Source organism: Arvicanthis niloticus, chromosome 1 (genome assembly GCF_011762505.2).
Source record: "Arvicanthis niloticus isolate mArvNil1 chromosome 1, mArvNil1.pat.X, whole genome shotgun sequence".
Lineage (NCBI taxonomy): Eukaryota > Metazoa > Chordata > Mammalia > Rodentia > Muridae > Arvicanthis > Arvicanthis niloticus.
In genome coordinates, this window is record NC_047658.1 from 75,717,826 (window position 1) to 75,739,256 (window position 21,431).

The 21,431-nt window shown below is 43.9% G+C and overlaps 1 protein-coding gene across 8 annotated transcripts in view; it reads left to right on the forward strand.

Moving 5' to 3' along the window:
- The window catches only part of Ppfibp2 (PPFIB scaffold protein 2), a 147,119-nt gene that overhangs the window by 49,031 nt on the left and 76,657 nt on the right, over positions 1-21,431 (forward strand). For 5 of the 8 annotated variants that reach the window (XM_076940277.1, XM_034510078.2, XM_034510087.2 and 2 more), the window contains one exon: positions 7,209-7,423. In XM_076940277.1, coding sequence (XP_076796392.1) covers positions 7,209-7,423 — 215 coding nt within the window. Of the gene's footprint in view, positions 1-7,208; positions 7,424-18,895; positions 19,160-19,265; positions 19,420-20,076; positions 20,202-21,431 lie in introns of those variants that run through there. The other 3 variants (XM_076940291.1, XM_076940303.1, XM_034510096.2) reach the window with 3 other exon arrangements.

Below are 21,431 nucleotides of genomic sequence, written 5' to 3' on the forward strand. Positions count from 1 at the left end.
TTACTGCTGCATTCTGGCTTTATACAGAGATCTTCCATTCATTTTCACCTTTGCTCAGTACTAAGGGTGGGTCTCCTTCCTTCAAGCGACCCACTGAAGGTCCACTGAAGGTCAGACTGTAGGAGGCTAAGCCTAGGCTCAGCTATTGAGAGCTCACTGCTCTCACAATGGACCTGACTTCAGTTCCCAGCACCCAAGGTACACTAACATAACAGCTTCTTAGGGTAGTTACTGCCCTCTTCTGGCTGCTGTAGGCACTGTACTCACATACTCATACCTACATACATATCATTAAATTTACACATTAAAGTTGTAAAGCAAAAAAGTTCAGACTATAGCCCACAGAGAATTTGGCAGTGACTTACAGGCCAAATACTAACTCAGTTGCTTTTTACCACAGAGGTTCTGAGCTTCAAAGTTTCCCTTCAGTTCCATGGCTTTGGAGGGTACATGAACTTTTGTATCTATGGATATCTTAGTTTTTTTTTTTTTTTTTTTTTTTTTTTTTTTTTTTCCTGTGTAGCCTGCTTTATATGTCTGCTCAATGGCTGTTGGAGTTTTGTGGCATTTCTTATCGCATGGCCTTTTCTTCTTCTTTAGACCAAGGAACGGTTAATCACAATACTTAGCATCTTCTGGGTTACGTCAATTGCACCTGTAAGGTCCTTGATCCATGTGCGGTGACACATTGACAGGTGTCAGGAACTAGAATGTAGACGTGGGGTTGAGTGGAGTGAACAGCTCATACAGATGGAGATGACAACGTTGGTTCTGCTATATCACTGACTGGAGAAGTTGCCTTGACCTGAAGCCATGATTAGGGTCATAGACATTGTCCCTCATGTGCACCCCCTCCCCGAAACACAAATTGAACTGACTGTAGACTTTACTCTGCAGAGGTAGACTGGTCTCAGTTTTCCCCAAGGGTAGTACCAGCATCTAGTAGATGGCTGACTATGGAGAGAAACAGTGAATTCTTTTAGCTAGTAAGAAGAAACATTCTTTTGGGGGATGGGGGTGGGGGTGGGCGGATTTTGGTGAGGAGGTGTCAACTGAAAGAAGTGGGCAGAGAGACTGTAGATGTGGCATTAGTGAAATCTACCTTTTCCCTCGTGGAAGTATTGAAATAGGAATGTTTTAGTTCATCTTGTGCTATTGTAACAGAGCACTTGAAATTGGGTGACTTATAAAGAAAAGAAATTTCTCACTGTTCTAAATACAGTCAAGAAATTCCAGTATTAAGGATGTAACACAGCAGGCTTTCAGCCTGTGGGTTGTGACCTTTTTGGGGGCCGAATAACCCTTCCACATGGTTGCCTAGGATTATCAGGAAACACAGATATTTATGCTATAATTTGTAACAGTAGCAAAATTACAGTTATGAAGAAAAAATGAAAGTAATTTTATGATGGGAACTCTGTTAAAGGGTCTCAGTATTAGAGAGGTTAAGAACCACTGCTGCTACTTCTGATAAGGGACAGCATCTCTGTCTTCCCATGGTAGAAGGCAGAAGACAAGAATTTCTCTGAGAGAGGGAAAGAGTGAGGGCAGAGTTCATGCTTTTATTAGGAACCCACCCCCAACATCAGTGGCTCATTTTCCTGGAAGCCCCCATGAAGACGGAATCCTCACACATTTCATAACCTTTACCTTCTCCTGTTCTCCCTTCCCCCTTCCCTTTAACATTTTGTCTTTCCTTTTCCTCCTTTTATTTCCTTTTTATTCTTCCCTTCCTCCTTTGTTCTTCTCTTAAGGTTCTCTTCCTCTCTCTGTCATCCTCTCCCTTTTTTTCTTCCCTTCCTCCTTGTCTCACTTTAGCAGGCTGAACTCCAGTTTATTATTGTCTTGCCACAGCCCCCTAAGTGTGACTCCGAGGCATATGACACCACACCTGGCTCCTAATCACCCCTTCAAGATCTCACATTTCAATATTTGTGTGTTAGGATTAGGTTTGCATGTTTGCCTATTTTGTAGATAGTGATATATCTCCCAGGTTGACTTCGAATTCTTACTGTGGTTGAGGATACTCCGGCCTCTGCTTCTGTAGTGCTAGAATCACAGGCATGGGCTGCCATATCCAGTTCAACGCTGGGGATCAAATCTAGGGCCGGGTAGCACCCTACCAAATGAGCCCAAGGATGAACGCTTGGGATACCTGCAAACCATATGATCTCAGTCTGAGTTCTTGGTTTTCAGTTGGGACCTCCCATATAGCTTGGTATACAGCAGGTTCGGGACAGTGTTCTGTATATACATGCTTTAACAAAACATTCTCTAGTGAAAGGAGACATTGATCTCCACATCCTTTATCAACTGATCTGTTTCACTTTCTGTCTGGCTGTGTCTCCTTGGTTTATCGTTTCCTGAGAGAAATGAGCTTGGTTCGTATCTTTACATACTATGTGATTGGATTTTCATTTTTTTGCATAGGATTTATATATCTGACCTAATGAGTGAGACAGGCTGTAATTGTCTTTAGTAGTAATCAGTGGGTTGCACAGTTCTGGGATGTGTGAGAAGGCACCATTCACCATTTTCTCTAAAACTTGTCCTGGCACTGTGTCCTTACAAAGTGAGTTTCTCTTTTCTAGGCTAAAATAACTAGTCTGTTAGACTAGTTTGGTAGACTATTGAGTTTGAAATTGTTTGTTAGGATTAACTTGTGAAAGCATTTGGCTTGCTCTTTTTTTCTGTCAAAAAGATTAAAACAGTAATGAAGTTTCTTTATAGGATTATTGATGATCATTGTTTTTTTACAGGATTTTTGGTTTCTTATAGGATTATTGCTAATTTTTTATTTCTTTCTTTGGTTGTTTTTTAGAAGTTTGATCAAAGTACCTATTCTGATGTATAGAATACAATGTCATGACATTCATTATTGTTTATAGTTAACATATTCTGATAAAAATTTGTCATTAAGCCGGGTGGTGGTGGCACACGCCTTTAATCCCAGCACTTGGGTAGAGGCAGGCGGATTTCTGAGTTCGAGGCCAGCCTGGTCTACAGAGTATCAGGACAGCCAGGACTACACAGAGAAACCCTGTCTCAAAAAACAAACAAAAAACAAAACAAAAAACAAACAAAAAATAAGTTGAATCACCTTTTTTCTGAGAAATAATTTAGGGGGAAAATCCCTTGCTATATACACAGACTCATGCATTGTTGATCTATTGTCTTGTTCTGTTAACCCAGGATTAAGGCACACATTCTCTTATGTATTGTACGTGGGTTTTGATTTTGATTTGTGGTTGTAATTTTGTGTAGGAGGTGGTCATCTGGAGGGAACTTGTGTCATGGGGAGCTGAGCCCTCTGGCAGACTGTGCCTGTATACTGTTTTGCCACAGCTGTTGTCCACTCTGGACCATTGTGTGTGCTGTGTACAGATTGCTGTTTGGGGTTTTTTAGGAAAGAATGCAAAATAGGCATTTGATCTTCACTTGTCGTATGCAGAGACTGGTGGTTTGCATTTTTTACAGTGTGTGGGTATGCATGGCTTTACAGACATGCCTGGGGCCCTGCAAGTTTCTCCCATGGGGAAATATTCTCAGAGGCCCCTGAATGAATCTGTGCCTGAGCTGCTCTAGAATCAGTGTCAACTTATTTCACCATTCATTTTGGTCTTGTTTTCAGTCCCCAGGGTTTTAATTCTCCTTCACGAATGTCTCAAGTTGGGGGCTTGTTTCAGCTTTTCTGTTTGTTCACTGTGGGTGAAGGGGGCTTCTGGTGGTCTGGTCTGCCTGCTTGCCAGGAGATCCCCTCAGGCTTTGCATGCTTTTCAACAGATCATGTGACCGGCCATAGATTTCTCAGATTGTTTGAAAATATACCAGTTCTTCACTTGTCACTTACTGTGTGAAAGAAAGCTCACCAGGACTCAGGGAGAGAATGTTTCTGTTCATTCACTACTTTACTATTTGAAGAAGGGCCAGAGGGCTGGGGAGATGACTCGGTGAGTGAGTACATGCTGGATAAGCATGAAGACTTGAGTTCAGATCTCAGAGCCAGCCAGGCATGGTGGTTCATCGTGTAACTTCGATGCTGCGGTTGGGGAAGAGGAACAGTTGGATGCCAGAACGCACTGGCTGGTGAATCAAGCTGAAGCCATGAGCTCAAAAAAAAAATGATGTGAACAGCAACTGAGGAAGATAAACAGTACACTCAAACACATGCATACATATAGGAATAACACACACACACACACACACACACACACACACACACACACACACACACACTTACAATCTCTTATGCTGACATTGTCTAATATCCAGTATGGATTTACAAAACATGTTTAAACCTGGAGTACCTGTGCAAACTATGCCAAGTTGTAAGCTGTCACTTCTGAAAGTGATTGCCAATATTAAAAAAGTTTCTCTCTATATATCTATATCATCTATATATGCACACACATTATATATATATGTATATTTATACATATTATATATACACACACATATAACACATATATATGTTTTTTTTTGTTTTTGTTTTTTTCGAGACAAGGTTTCTCTGTGTAGCCTTGGCTGTCCTGGAACTCACTCTGTAGACCAGGTTGGCCTCGAACTCAGAAATCCACCTGCCTCTGCCTCCCAAGTGCTGGGATTAAAGGCATGCGCCACCAATGCCCGGCTACATATATATGTTTAAACATCCAGATGTATTATGTGTTATGGTGTTTTGCCTGCTTGTATGTCTGTGTACCATGTGTATGCTGTGCCCATGGAGGCCAGAAGAGGGAATCAGATCCTTTGGGACCGGATTTAATAGATGGTTAGTGAGTGTTGGGAATTGAACTGGGTCCACTGGGAGAGCCGCCAGTGCCATCTCTTCACCCCCCTAATAAATATTTTACAAATAGGTATATGGCCCCATGTTTCTGGTTCTTTGACAGTCATTTCTTTTATATGTACCTATATGAATTATATTTTTGAATATTCTAGAAGTAATTTAAATACTCACTTGGTGGTTTGTACCCTCACTTTTTCAGAATTAGCACACCACTGAGATCATTACTGTGTAGGAATCTTTGATGCATATCTGATTATATTTTCTTAGATTAGATTTGAAAAACTGGTAGTTAAAAGGGTATGAATATTTTTACAGTGTCTTGCCAAATTGCTTATTACAAAGACTTGGTCTAATTTTTGTGTCTCTGAACAGGCTCTGAGTTGTTCACATTATCTGCTTGTCAACAACAATCATTGCATTTTCAATGTTGTTAGTTTTATTAGTGAAAATTGAATTCTCATTTTTAAATGTTCTATGAACTATCCAGAAAATATTTTATTTCTATATTTTAATTTTCTATTTATATTTTCATAGCCATCCCAGAATTACCTATATTCTGTATGCCTGTTTTGTGTGGGAGAAGTGAATTTAGACTTTTTAAAAACTGGTTTATAAGGTGTCTGCTGTGCTTGTACCATGTGCTTATACATGTCCACACTGACCTGTGTGCATGTGCTAGTGAACACATGCACATGCACACATGTACACACACACACACACACACACATACCACACACACACACACACACACACACACACACACACACACACACACTTTAAAAACAGAAAGGGTGCGTATTGCAGGGGAATGGTTGCTGAGCAATTGTGTGGAGATTGGAGGGCTTGCTGAGTTTCTAATTATTTTCTCCTCTGAGGTTTGGCTTGTGCAATTCCCAGTCAACTCAAAAATGGATCTGAAGGAAAGTGCTGAGCACATACCAGGGCATGGATATTTGCTCTGTCTCCTAGCTTCCCAGAGCCTGACTTGTTTGTGGATTGTGACCCATGATTCCCTGTCATACATTTTCAGAAGGCAAACTGGCAATCAAATTCTGTGGTAATTGTTTCCTTCTGCATGGATTTTTTCCTCCCCAAACTGCTTGGCAAGGATGATGTTGGCTTCTAAAAGTATAAAGGGACCAAAAATTAGATGCCAAACACATGGGCATAGTGGCCCACCAGCTCCCATTTTCCAGGGTAGTCCTAACTTTAGGTGTTTTTGGTTTTTATAATTCAAATGCCTTAAAACAGGATCCTTTAAACTACATTTAACAAATTATCTCTAATTGCTGAAAGCACAGACATCCTTTGTCAGACTCTGTGAGGTAAGTTTGGTCTTTTCTGTAGTTGAATGATAGGGTGTAGCAAGACAAAACCCAGCCCTATTTTAGACATACCAAATTAGAAGGAACTGACCCCACATCCCAGATCTCTGAGGAAATCTGGGCACTTATTTCTTTCTCTGAAGATATTCCCTTGAATATGTGTGTAGTCATTTGAATGGATTGCATTTCAATTTCTACTGGGTGCTGGGAACTCAGCTTTGCCTGGCATAGACTCTGCTTTCAGAGTATGTGCAGCCCACCATGGAGAGGTGGGCTGTGGATATGCATAGAACTTTTAATTTAGCAATCTCTCAATTGGAGCATCCAGAATGATCCTGCTTTGCTATAATCCATCACCAGAATGAGTATAGTAATCCTTTTTTTTTTAAATAGTATAGTCGTCTATTACTGTGTCCAACTAACCCAACTAACTCAGGTCAACCTTTGCCATTTTTTTCTTTATAATTCTGATTGTGGTAATGTTCCATAGGGATTGCTCGTGTTCTGTTACCTGGGATGGCTACTTTGGATTTGGAGGACCTAGGATGGTTTCACTCATAAGTTTGTCACTGCAATGAGATGGCTGGTGGCAGTTGGGGCTGTCTCCGGCAGGGTAGCTGGCCTTTGTTACAAGGTGATTTGGCCCTGGAAAGGAAGAGAAGAGCAGGAGCTGTCAGTCCTCTTAAGCCCCAGACCCAGCATTGGCACAGTCACTTCCATGGTGTTCTAGGGATAGCAGCAACCAAGCCAGCCTAGGGAGAAGAGCGGAATCCCATAAGTGAATGGGAAGAGTTTGGAGTAGCCATCTGTGCAGTGTAACACTGACTCAAAAGGAAACAAGTACATTTGAAAAGATGAAGAAGTGGGTCTCTTTGGCTTTGGTCACTGTGTTTTATCAGTTGTATTCATGTGTGAGCTCTGTATGTCAGGCTTAATGGGCTGTACCCAGCTCTGATGGGCTTCTCTTCCTACCATCTCAGATCAGTTTAAAGATGCTGCTGCCATGTTTCCATGGTGAGGTAGGAGTAAGTCTCCAGTTGAGAACTTCACTGTCTGTGACATCTACTCTTCTTACCACCTCTCTTCTGTTCCAGGCACTAAAACAGCTGCAGATTTTAGTGATGGTCCCTGTGAGCCTGGACTGTCTCCTCCATCCTCCTGCTTAAACTCCATGCCTGTGCTCCATCTCATTGAGGACCTGAGACTGGCCTTGGAGATGTTGGCACTTCCTCAGGAAAGAGAAGCCCTCCTGAGCCAGATCCCTGGCCCAACGGCTGCCTACATAAAGGAGTGGTTTGAGGACAGCTTGGTGAGTTGGACCATGGACTGATAAGGGGATTGTGGGACATATAATTATGTAGCAATGGAATGCCACCAATGGCCAGAGCCAAGGACTTCTCCCTGCATCACTCAGCACTATTTACTTACATATAGCTTTGGGTGCATCACCACTGGATGGTCTTCAGCAGGAGTAAAAAGTCTAGTCAAGCCATTTAAGTTACTCATTCTGCCTTCTTGTAGTCTTCAATAGCTCTCTTCTGAGGTGAGAAATCCAGAATAAGATAGACACCCCTAGAATTATATGTGTGACCTGCTGGACTCCCTTAGTTGGGTTTTAAACCACAACCTAAAGCCTGTTTGCTTCATTAGTTTCTTTCTTTTCTTCTGCTCACGATTCTTGCCCTGTAACTACTTTTTGTGCACTAAGTATAGTTGAGATTTATTTGTTTGTCTATTTATTTTTTATGATTTTTCTTGGTCAGGTCTGGGGACTTGCTGGGCTGTAGGGGAAGGGAATGAGGGATTAACCTGCAAACTTGCTGTAGCTTTAGTTTATCCAACTGCTTTCCCAAAGAGATGGTCAGGTCAACAATGGAGAATTCATGTTATCTAGGAATGGGTAGGGTGAGGAGCTCAACTGAGATGTGGCCACTGGAGGGCTAGAGAGAGAGAAAGGATGCTAGGAAGCCAGAGAAAGGATGAGGGGGAATGAAAGAGGGGCGCATGAGTGTGGCCACCTAGGCTCACATTGAAGTTGAAGGCTGGAGTACAGTTTTCTAATACAGGGCTCTAATGCTAGAGCCCTGCAGACCTGTTCAGAATTAGGTACACAGGTAGGAGGCAGGGACATGGACAGGGACATCAAATTGGGAGGGAGGGGTTGATGTTGGAAGTTGAGACATTCTCCTCCATAAATCATGTCATTTATGAGTAAACAGCCTCCATCCCAGATGTCCTAGCCTCCTTTCTGTGTGCTAGAGGGATATGTCAGTGTGTCTCACCCCATGCCTTCCTCAACAATGAACAGTCCCTCATTATCTTCATTACATGGGTTATTCAATATTTTCATTATACAGGCTGCCTGCCTGTCATGTGCCTGTGTGAGGGTACACGTCAGGCAGTATAACGGTCTCCCAAAGATGCCTTTGTAGCAATGACTAGAACTTGTGAATATGTTTATGACCTTAAACATGAAGGGGAAGTAAGAAGACAGAAAACAGTTTCAAATGAACTGATCTTAAAATAGGGCATGTAGCTTGAACTGTCTAGGCAGCCTCATGGAATCACAAGAGTGCTTATAAACACATTCTTTCTGTTCTCTGAGCTCTTTCATGTGTCTCCAGAACCTTATTTCTGCTGGCTCCCTTACAGTTCTGTCCAGAATCTTACACACATAGCCAGGAGAGTCACTGACAGTTCGTGATGAGCGAAGTCCTGTCTGCCCATAGCTCAGCAGCTTCTTGTCTGTCTTCTTCACTGTACAATTTATAGTGAACATGTGTCCCTTGGTCATGTTATATGACTGTACCTCTGTTTATATGACAGTCTTTCTGACACTGACATTTAGATTATTTTAAGTCTCACCGCATGTGGCACTGCTGTAGTGACTATCCTTTTCTGGCTCTAAGATTTTCTAGAGGTATAATTGCAGAGATCAATCAACTAGTGTCATCATTTAAAATCTACAATGTCCAGTTAACTTGATTTTTAGGTAAGTAGTGAATAAAGATGATTATGGCTGCCCTAAGCAGTTGGCTAAACCTGGCAACCGTAATCCAAAAATGTCGATATGTTCAAGCCTTTGACACACTTTTCCAAATCTCTCTTCAGGAGAATTTCTTTGTCTTTATTTTCATTGGCTGAGTTTGAAGCGAGTCTTTCCCGTATTATCCTGAGATCAGAAATAATCACCAAGATTAAAAAATGGCTTTAGCAGTTTCATAAGGGGAAAAGGTTCACCACTGTTTTGGTACATTTCTTTAGTGAGAAGGCTAAGCTTTTTGTTTAAACTTAGCTTATTAGTAGTCTCTGTTGTTTCTAAGCTTTTAATTTCATACCCTGCGTGAAAAACATTCCACATATATACACGGTCACATATGAATTATTTTATTAATATAGCTGAATTATGAAGGTAAGGTGCTCTAACGGAAGATTTGAAAGGGTGAGTTCAAAAGTAGTCTTCTTCCCCATACCTTGATGGCACCTTAGCCCTTGGGCAGGTCTGTTCTGCCCTCTGTTCAAATGCAGTGCTCATTTTTCTTTGGTGTTTTGGTGTTGCCATATTGAAATGACCTTTTATTTTATTGGAGTGTATATTTTCCTAAGTGCTATGCTTTTCAAGCAGTGGGGTTTTAGAAAATTGTAGTTAATGCTATCACTCTTTGAGTCTCTTCTTTGTAGCCCTACAAAGGCCTGACTTAACCACACATCAAATAACTAGGTGCCTGTCTCTCCATCTAGTAGGTTTGACTGCTATAATATGGTTCACTCAAATCCATCAGTATTTTTAATGTGTAGCATGAAAACAATTCATCTAACTTTTAAAATATTTTGAGGAAATATATTAAAAATAATTATGTTCCAAATTCAGTTGATGTGGTACTTGGGGAAACATCTTGTGTTCAGGTTTGCACAGTTTTTAGGGGCAGATTATTTACAGTGGTTGCAGGAATCCACTGCTTAAGATAGATTTCCCTAAAAGCTATTGTGTTCATAAATCTTTTAGAGTAATTATTCCTATCAACCACCTATGAATGGTGTCCTTTTCGGGGGTCAGAAGTTCACATAAACATTTCAAGAAGCCAGAGCTGCATGTTAGGGGGTTGATTCTGAGCAGAAAAGGCTTGTCTGCTTTTCAGGTCTGGCTGACCTAAAGTCAGTTTACATTCTGGTTCTACACACATTCCACACTGGGTCTTCTCTGTTCAGCCACTAAATTCAGAACAATGAACAGGTCACTAGATGCTTTAGAGTGGTCCTTTCGGTGAAAGACTTGCCACACAAAATTTGGTCTATTTGGCTAGGAGCTCGTGAAAAATAAAGAGATTTCAGATCAGAAATTAAACTATGTTGAAGTGATTCATTAAAGTTTAAAAAGATTTTACTTTAATCACGGAGACTCCACTTGATTTTATTTTAAAATTCCTTTTTGTTTTAGACAGGGTCTATGTTTCCCTGGCTAGCCTGGAACTTTCTATGTAGACCAGGCTAGTCTTGAACTCATAGAAGTCTTCCTGCCTCTGCCTCCTGAAAACTGGAACTAAAGGCATGTGTCATCACACCTTTTTTTTTTTTTTTTTTTTTTTTTTGGACTCTGAGGTGGATTAGGATTAGTGTTGGAACAAGAGAAGCAGTTTGAGGGACAAGCCAAGATGGACCTGTGCCTCCTGCTCAACACAGACTGTGCACTGTGTGTGTGCTTGTTCCATTCTCTCCTGCAGACAGACTGGCTCTGCCACATACCTCAAAGTTCTTGTTTTCTTGGAACGTTAGCCTGACAGTATCCAGCTCTGCCACATAGCATCACTATCTGTTGGGGGTACTTTCTCTAACAAAGCAGTGTCAACAGCAGGGTCCAGATCACTAGAAACCTGTAGAGAGGTTGGGCATGGCCCTCCATTAGGAGGGTAGAGAGTTTTATACACTCTAATAAAATAAAAGATCATTTCAATATGGCAACACCAAAATATGTGAAAACACTAGCTCTAGATGATTTCAAAGGCTGTGGCTCCTCCCATCTTTCTGTCTTACCATCTCCTGGGGCTGGATTTTCCTCAGGTGTGTCCTTTAATGGCTGACAGAGCTCAGGCACTGTCCTTTCATTCAGGCACTGCTATACAGCTCTGACCAGAGTTGATCAGTATGTTTATTTTTATTTATTTTTAATTAAGGGGAGAGATGTTTTTCTGAAATATTCCAGCATACTTCCCATTGGTCTGGTGGCCAAGATGCTACTAAAGCATCAGAGGAAGCTGGGAAAGAATAATAGGGCATTAGACCAAGAACAAGTTGGGTAATCCCGCATCAAGACATCCAACAATTTCAGATTTGGAGAATTTTGAATCTCAGAGTTTTTGAATTTCTTGATTAGGTATGCTTAGCCAGTAGATTCTGTGTAAATGATAATCTTTTTTTTTTTTTTTTTTAAAAAAACAAAACCAAAAACAACTAAAATATTGCCAGTCTAAAACATTTTAGACGAGCAAAGCTTACTTGACATTGACTTTAGTCAAAGGTGAGCTGGGGCCAAGCTTGCAGAAGATGGCTGCTGTCAGCAAAGAAAAGAGGGAAAGAGCAGCCCCTAGGAAGACATCCCAAAATGTCTATGGCAAATATGTCTGTGTGTATGCATCTATGTGTATGTACACGTGTGCACGTGCACACACACACACATATGCACACGCGCTTGTATGTTTATTCTTCTAGTTATCCAACAAGTCATTTCTATGGTTCCTTTTTATATTTTATTTTTGATACAAGCTCTTACTAGGTGTGCACCTAGTTTTAGGTGATGCTGGGTGTCAAACTCAGGACCTGGGACATATTAGCAAACATCTTATCAACTGAGCTACATCCCCCTCACTCTCCTCCATTAAAACAACAAAATAAAACCTCAAATCCCCCAAGCAAAGGGTGTAATTGACCTGCTAAATAATGTTAGAGCTAAATCCTCTAGGTGCATAAAAATACTAGGTGCCAATGAAATAGAAATGTGAAACTTTAGAACAATTATATTTCTTTGTGTGTGTGTGCCTGTTTATGTGTGTGTGTGTGTTTGTTTATGTGTGAGAGTGTGCATGTCACAGCATGTATGGTGTGTGTGGTGTGTGTGTGTGTGTGTGTGTGTGTGTGTGTGTGAGAGAGAGAGAGAGAGAGAGAGAGAGAGAGAGAGAACGCATGCCATAGCATGTATGGTGTGTGTGTGTGTTTATGTGTGAGAGTGTGTGCATGCCACAGCATGTATGGTTGTGTGTGTGTGTGTGTATGTGTGTGTGTGTGGTGTGGTGTGTGTGTCTGTTTATGTGTAAGAGTGTGTGCATGCCACAGCATGTATGGTGTGTGTGTAGTGTGTGGTGTGTGTGTGTCTGTTCATGTGAGATGACGTGGAGGTCAGGGAACAACCTTGTGTGCTGTTTTTCACCTTCAGCCTTGTTTCTAAGACAAGCTTTCTTGTTTGTCACTGGCTGATACCCCAGTGGTATCAGCTGGGTGTGTTTGAGCACAGGGCTTATTCCTGCAGGGCTGAGACACTGCTGTAGCAACATAGCCAGCAAGAATCTTGTTGGTCATATTCTGCCAGGATTACCTCAAAGAGCAACAGACCTGCCCATGATTAATCACCGCTGAGCCATACGTTTCTAGAGCTCTTTGGCCTAGACCCTTGCCCTACCCCTTGGCGATGCACGGGATGAGAGGTAGGCTCCAGGCTTGGAAGGGCATATGTAGGGCTCTCTGATCCGGGGTCAGTGAAACAAGGAGCAAGAAATTGGTATTTGCTTGGTGTCTATGACTGAATTTCTGGGCCTACTCACGGAGAGTAGATTGACAAGGCTTTTTTGTACAACTTGTTGGAGTCCAAGGCCTACTGAGGCTGCCTGCAAAAGGGATTCAATGAGGTGTTTCAGTCCTGTCCTGTATGCAGCAGAAATGTTACCTTTGGGAGACAGGACTTTCGTCCTTTAGGTTTGGTGGACAGTGTGAAGCTGGGGTAGGTGCTCACAGAGGGTACAGCCAGGAGCCCCTGGAAGTCTGGAGCAGTCTGTCTGGTGATTGAAATTGGGTTGATTTCCAGATAGGGGAGCTTCCTTTTCTTTGTGCTGTGGTGAGGTGCATGTTGATGCTGTCAGGAGGGTAGAGATATAAGAGCTCCTGATCCTCACCAGGCAGTTCTGAAGCCAAGAAAAGAGAGAGATGTTTCTTAGGGGACTGACAGGTAACACAGGTAAGAAAGGCTTAGTGCCACTAGGTATGCTTCTGAGACTTGTGGCTGCACCTCAAGAGGGCTTTCATGTGGTCTGCAAGGGGCGTGTCTACTTTTCCATACCTGCTTAGTTGGCTGGGTAGTTTTCTTTATGTGGTCAGCTTGACTGTGTGTGGAGCCTTCTAAAGAGATTAGCCATCCAGAGTGGAATGTTCAACTAGAAGAGGAGACACGTTTGCTTGTGTAGAGCTGATGTGAGCCCCAGAGCCAGCAGACTCCCGCTGGAGCACTAACATTCTGGTACATACACCCCTCTTCTGCCAACAACTGGTATAGCCTGCTGCTTGATACTATGGATACGGGCCAAGGAGATCCTTGGTGAAAGTTCAAGATGAAGTCAGAGAAGGGGCAGGGGAGCCCAACAACAGCAAAGCGAGGGCAAGTCAAGGCAGAGTCGGAGGATGTGAGCCAGCGGTTGGCAGACATGCTTGCTCCACGTGGCTGCTGTTCTCCTTAGAACTAAAGCACATGCACACCCCCAAGCCCCACCCTAGGAGCCCAAGTTTTTCCCTGTAATGCAGCAAGTGCAGCCTAGGCACATGAAAGCAAGCTGAACCAAGGCAAGGTGGGGTTAGAAGGTAGGCGTTTAAAAGGCCAGTGCTCGGTCCTCTTCTGTACTCTGAGACTCAGTTTCCTACTGGAAATATCCACTTAGTTTTGGTATCTACAAGATTTGGTCTAGCTAGCTTAGCTCTCCCTCTCTCCCCCTTGCTCCCTCCCCCTTGCTCCCTTCCTTTCCTTCCCTCCCTTCCCTTCCGTTCCCTATATGCATACATGTATGTATGTATGTATGTATGTATGTATGTATGTATGTATTATGGAAAAGGGGTTCATGTCCAGGCTAGACCTTCACATCACTGCACAGCTGCAAATTAGCTTAAAGTTTTGATCATTACACTTCTACCTCTCTAGTGCTAGGGCTATAGGCCCATGTTACCATTCCAAGGTTATGTGGTGGTGGAGATGCCAGGTTTTGCATATGCCAGACACTTCACCAGCTGAGCTGTATATACAGTCCTGTGGATAAGCATGGGGACTGGAGTAACAGGCCTCCCTTAAAATAACAGCCTCGTCTTAGTCCACACTTCTTAGTTTTCAAAGTGGAGACAGTTTAGGGAGCCTCAACTGAGGCCTGCATGTTAAGAATTGTGCAAAGACCTCAGCTGTGTATTCTGGGAGGCCCCACATAGGGTATGTGTGCACCTCTGAAATCTTACACTCGTCAGTGCAGGCCCCCTCACATTGCTTTTGAGCTAGTCTTTCAACAAAGTGAGAAAAAGGCCTTGGAAGGGGCCTGCCTTTGCCTTGTCACAGATGGTGGCTCCTTCCGTTGCAGCTCCTCACACAAAGCTGTAAGCTTGTTTCTTTGCCACGTTTACTTTGCAGTTCTTCACTTGGCCTAAGAAGCAAATCTGTTTTCCATCTTGAAAAGCTTGAGGTGGTTCAGGAGAGGTAGGAGAGAAAGCTGTCTCATGGGTTGGAAAAAACCATGAGCTTGGGTTTCTCTTGCCATGGGATTCATTTCTGTCACTGTTCTCCAGCAGGACCAACATACGGGTCTGGGTATGTTTATATTGAACATTTTTACATTGTTTGGTTTTGAACACTGTACAAAACTACAGGCTGGAAATTTGTAGGGAAACCTTTTTTCTGGGTTTTAAAAAAGGAGAAGATTGGGATGCCATTCAGTGGCTTATAGCTTCATAATAGTGTGCATGCTTAGAATTCAGGAAGTCTTGGCCTTGATTGTATACACACACACACACACACACACACACACACACACACACACACACACACACAGGTTGGAGAATACTTAGTTTTGTAGAACAAAAAAGGTGCAGCCTAAGTGAGCCAATTTCCGGTATGTGTTTCATACCCCTCCAATGGCCAGGTATAGTGTGCGGTGGAGTGAGCTCTCAGAAATAAGTAGGGATCAGTCTCCTCCCACCCCAATCTCTGCAGGCCCTAGTGTGTGCAGTGGTGGTACTTTATCCATCTGCAGTACTTCAAGAAGTCAGTAGGTGGCAGGCAGGGACAAAAGCTAGAATGTCTAAAGGCCAAGGACTAGGAATCAGGTAGTAGTAGGTTTTATAAGAGAAAATAATTTGAATTTTTTTCTTTTCTTCTTCCCATGTGGCTGCTTAGCAGTGCATCTGTATCTGTCAAAAATAAGAGTCCTTTCTCATTTTTTTTTAGGAAACAGTGGACAAATAGCGGGCAGGGAAGGGTCCATCGTGGAGCTGGGAAGGAGAGATGGGCTGCTGAGGGCTGAGCCTAGGAGCATAGGTTTGACCTTTCCTTTGTTAGTGGCAAGAAACCTCTCCAGGCTCCTTGACCTTTTTGCCATGGCCCAGGAGGATGGTTCTTCACATTCCAGGAGGCTTTTCCTGGGCCACATGGTATCTGTCAGCCCTGCCCTAGAAACACTCCTCATGCCTTGGGGGCTTATGACACAGTTTTCCTGGCATAGCAGCTGACATTTGAGGGACTCTCAGTTATTGCAAATTTAACAGTATTACTTTTTTTCCCCCTTGGGTTTTTATTGCTTCCCCCGCCTCCCTAACTAAACAAGTAAATTCTGGCAATCTGGATCCTTTCAGGACCTGACCAAAGAGACTATTCCAGCCCCCGGGAACCGGTGTTTATAAATGGTCAAGAATGCACAAACACTGGTGAAATGGCAAATAAATCTTTCCCTCTGAATTTCCTGCTTCAGGCCCAGGGGACGTGGTAGGGGGTGTTGCCAGATTAACGTGACTTAAGGTCTAAGCATGTAGACACCCACTTACCCTCAACCCGCAAAGAAAGCCTGTGAGGTCGGCTGCCCGGAGCCTTTTGCCCCTTCAGCACTGCTGTGGCTGGCCACAGGATGCATTCTCCCAGTTCTAACTTCTTTGAGGAACTTCTGGAAGTGGGTTTCTTATTTTGTACTACTTCAGGTGTGGTCCTGGGACCAGCCATGTAGACATCTCCCTGGAAGCCTCTTAGCAATGGGCAGTTCAATTCAGGCTCCGTTTCTACCCCACTGGTCCAACTTGGTGTTTTCACTACAAGCCCCTCCAACCCAAGCAACTCATTATAGACGGGGAAGCTTACAACTGTCCCAGAGGCTTGTCAACTTCGGCCTGTATTTGGCCTATTGCCTGTTTGTTATGCCCTTGGATCAGCTAAGAATGATTTTCATGTTTTAATAGCTGATAAAAAAAATCACAAGAATATTTTTTGATGTGGAAATGTTTTTTTTTTTTTATCATTTTTTAAAAGTTTTTTTTTTTTAAATCAGTTTTCTGCATTTGTAAATGAGGTTTTACCAAAGCTCAGCCATGGGTTAGTTTAGTGTTGGCTGTAACTACTTTCATGCTACAGATGGCAGTCAAGTATGATAGAATTTGTCTCTTGTCCTGACGCCTCCTGCATCCCCCTGAAGGAGCAGTGCACTGGAAACATGAATGCACCCCCACTTCACTGAAATATCAAGGGCAACTATTCCCAAGCTCAGGCCAGATGAAGCCAGGCTGCTCCCCTTATGTTGTGTGTTTGTGTGTGTGTGTGTGTGTGTGTGTGTGTTTGTCTGTCTGTCATAGACTGTTTTGATACTATGATGAAAACCAGCTTTAGACTCAGAGCCATAGAGAGTTGATGCTTTGTGTGTGTGTGTGTCTGTCTGTCTGTCTGTCTGTCTGTGTATGAAATGAATATTATGAATGCATTTATGGGCTCATCTGATTTATTGAAATCTGTGGACAACCAAAAAGGCACCCTGACCAGGATGGCCTTAGAGGTGGATGTGGTGTAACTGGGTTCACCAGCTGTACTGTGAGGGAGCTCTGGCTGTGCACCTGAGGGTTACTGGAGATGTAGGTACCTAAAGTTCCTGTGTTCAACTAGTTCATGTATCCCCAACTCTGTCCTTTCTGCTAGCCATGTGTGCATGCTCTGTTCCAGATCCTTTGGAGTGTGATTTTTGTGGATTCGGTGGTTGAAGTGCAATAAGTAAAACATGCTTTGGTGTTTTTAACAAAAAAAGTTAGATTCAGGCAAGAGCTGCTGTTTTCAGACATAATTAAAGTGCCAAGAGTTTAGCTTAGCTCCTCTGCTTTTCTCCCCCTCCCCTCCCCTCCCCTCCCCTCCCCTCCCCTCCCCTCCCCTCCCCTCCCCTCCCCTCCCCTCCCCCCTCCCCTCCTCTCCTCTCCTCCTGCCCTTAGTCCATTAGACACCAGTTGAATTACTAGGCAAAGAGGCCATTATACTTTTTTTTTTCTTAGTAGAATATTAGTTTTTGCTACTCTCTCTTTTTTGAGCCTTGCTCTTTCATTCTGTGAATGCTTAAATCCTTTCTGTGCAACAAGAATTGTACTTGGCATGAAAGTTTAAAGTAATTCGTCAGAAGTAAGATGCACTTTGCACAGTCTGGTGCAGTGGAGCCTTGTACACCATCAGCTGTGGTTTGTCATGGGTTGGAAGTCCCTAGGGTCTGGGGAAGAACACTCTAGCCAGCAATGGGAGGATTTCCATGTATCAGGAAGGAGCGGAGGAAGGGTAGTCAGAAGATGCTTTTTGTCCTGCTGCATCTGAGCCACCTCTCCCAGGAGGTAAATTAGTGGTCAGTGAGAAATAACTTTTTACAGCTTCATTCCTGTCTCTTTTTTTTTCCTAGCAAAAGTAAAGGCAGACACTAAGGCCCACTAAGGAAAGCACAGGTTTCCCTTATCCTCAGGGAGAGGGAGTCACTCTAGATCAGATCCCCAGCCTTTCTACACACCTTTATTACATACTGTGGAAAATAATTCTTTATCTACTCCGGGCAGGAAGTATATTTCAAAGCAAGTGTTTGCTTACCTAATACATTTCTTCATTTGACTTTCCCAGGTTCCTAGACACACATACACACATATTCTCCATATTTTCTATCTATCTGTCTATCTATCTATCTATCTATCTATCTATCTATCTATCTATCTATCTCTCCTTATTCCTGTATTCTTCACACATTGTACTGAGGTCTAGTCTGGGAAACAACATTGGGTGGAGGTGGTAGCTCTTAGACCACACTGGAACTAGGCCAGTGTAAGGGGAGGGATCCAGAGATCATGGCAGGGCAGTGAGTCTGCTTTTTCCTTCTGCCCTCTGATCTGGGTGTGTCTGTAGGAATTTACTCCTCCCTTCATGCCAGCTGCCTGCTAGAGCCCTCCTCCCCTGGCCTCTGATCTGTGGCTTTGCTGCTAGCCTTATTTGTGCCCTGTTTTTCTGGCTTGGCTTGTGGGCTGCAGTGAACATTGATGTCGTGTTGAGGGGGCTGTTGACACCCAGTGGAGTCTTTACTTTATGCTGGGATTTCCAGGAAAGATACAGGAAGACCTTAGCAGTCACATGATATGCGTCTGCAAGTCATTCCCGACGGCTGAGTGCAGAGCCTTTGCATGTAACCACCATTCCCACTGCACCCACATCAAAGATCACTTTCATAATCAGTCATAGCCAAAGGCCACACATTAAGGGTTGGGCAAGGGAGAAAAGCTGTGTTAGGGGGAGCTCTCAAAGAAGATGTCAAAGTATGAGGAGAGGAGGTGTGGCATCTGGGGAGTCTTAAAGGGGCACCCTGGAGAGCCAGCATGTGACCCACTCCAAGCTTTCCAGGACTCCTTCTTACCTGGAGCCACTCCCCAAGTCTCATGGAAACTCACCCTTTCTATCTCCCTGCTCTGTGAAGCAGGTCCTACAGAAGTGAAGATAGCCAGGAGGCAGTCCGGGGACTTTACTGAAGCAGTAATCCCTGGTGTGGTATGTGACCTGGAGGACCCTGGCAATGGTGGCTCACAGCCCAGAGCAGCACTCCCTGAGGGAGCCAGTAGTAAAGGTCTTGAGGTTGTAGCAGTTGGTTTTTGGTGGATAGTGCCAGCAGTGCAAAGGACAGCAGTCACCCTGCCTAGGCCTGGCACATCTCTGGGCCCAGAACTAGGACAAGAGCTGGTTTTAAATCTGTCCTTTTTGGAAACCCAGGCTTTCATTGGGGCACAACCTATGGCTCATCTGTAAGAAGGGTAGGTGTGGGCTTCAAGGAGGGGGTCTCTCTCCCTCTCTCTGTCTCTCTCTGTGTATGTGTCTGTGTGTCTGTGTGTGTCTGCCTGTCTGTGTGTGGGAACCAGCAAGCTCCTCGGGGAGTGGTGCTTATTTTTAGTTGTCTCCCAAGTCCCAAATAAACTGAGAGCAGCTGGGAGCCTGTGGGTAAATGCAGAGTGAAGCAGAGACAGGAAATCGGGGGCTCTCTGTAATGAGTTCCAGCCACTCTAGAAAGGGGAAGCCAGACAAGGCATTTTCTTCCGGACTGTTTCCCTCTGGCAGGCTCTGGTATTATCACTGAGAAGGTTCCCATTGCCCCTGTGTGAGTGAGTGTATGCGTTCAAGTGTATGTGTGTTTACAACTTCTGCCTCCCCCTTTTGATGAGGTTTTATTGCTCTGAAGGATTGAAGTCAGTTCTGGTCTGTGTGTGTGTGTCCATGTGTCTGTGTGCCTCCTGCCTGTCTGCCTGCTTGCCTGTGGGGGCGGTGGGGGAGGACCCTGGAGCAGCACTGTCAAGTCTGAGTCTTGTGTATCTGAATCTGTTTAGGGAAAGAAAGGCTACAGGACACAGGCCAGGGAAGTGGGGAAACTGGAACACAGCTTGCTGTTCCTGCGGGGGAGGGGGCAGAGGGAGGAGGAGAGGGCTTGAGCTCCAGCCAGAAAAGAGGGCTTTTTCTTTACCAAGGACTCTAACTGCTGACATGGGTACCCAGCATGGATGGGGACATTGATGTTTACAAGCATTTCTCGTGGCTGAAGAGGGTAAGTGACTGGCTGTTTTGTCTGGGTCTCTCTGGAGATGAGTAAGGGGAGAGACATTGTGGGGTGTTTTAACTGTGTATGTGTGTGTGCGCGCGCGTGCATGAGTGTGTGTGTAATAGGGGGAGGTATTTGTCCAGGAACCCTATTGTGGCCAAGTTCTTCATGAGAATCTAATTATAGACACCAAGGGAGAAAACAGGCAGCTGCCTTTGTTTCTGCCCTGACAGCCTAGTGAATGAGCTTCTGTACTGAAAGGCTAGAACAGAGTGAGAAAAGTTAGGTTATTTTAACTTTGGCTCTTAAGCACTCCGTATGCGCTGTGACCAGAAAATTCTGTCCACTGCCTTTGGGTTCCAGGACACAGAGAGGAAGCTGCTGCTGCCTTAAATGCCTGACTTCGGAAGTTATTTAACTCATTCTAAGCCCTGATGTTATCCGGAGCAGAGGCTTTATTTGTTGCCAGCCCGGTGAGCCTCTGTGTTTCCGGAGGAAAGCTGCAGGGCAGTTCTCTCTGCCGTGTTCTGAAGTCTAGGATTTTGTTTGCAAGTTGTTGGTGCCAGTTCTTTGGGGGCATAGGCATTTGTGTGACATGTGAGTGAGGGATGAATGGACCCTGGGGGCTGGATGGCACTGTCTTCAGAGCTCCAGTGTCCTCTTTTAAGATGGGTTCATATTCATTTCACACTGAGGGATTCTAGGCTGAATATGTTTGTTTGAGAGGGAGGAAGGGCAAGAGCACCTGACAGATAAGGCTTGACATTGTAACTGTAGAAGGAAGGACAGGAAGTGTCCTGCTTGGAAGGGACATACAGATCTTCACTGTCCAGCTCCCAGGCGCTGGGCTAGCTGGCTGGCTTTGTGTATGTATTCTTCGCAGCTGCAATGTTTCCTTAGCAAATACTGAGCTCCTGGTCCTGTGTGTTCAGCAGTGAGCAATGTTGAACATATCTCCTCTACCTTAGTGGGAAATGGAGGTCACACAGACCCAGGAAATAAACATTGAGGGTGCAGTAAGGAACGCTCAGGAGGACTGTCGGTGATTAAAGAAGAGAGCCAGGAGCCCTCTTTGAGGAAATGGCACCTTACAGAAACCCAAAAGAGCAATATTATCGAGTCAGGTGGAAAACGGCACGAGAAACATTCTCAGCCAAAGCAAAAGTGGGTGGCGCATATGCAAAGGTCCGAAGGCAAGCGAGTCTGGAGGGTTTCAACACAGAGAAAACCATTGTT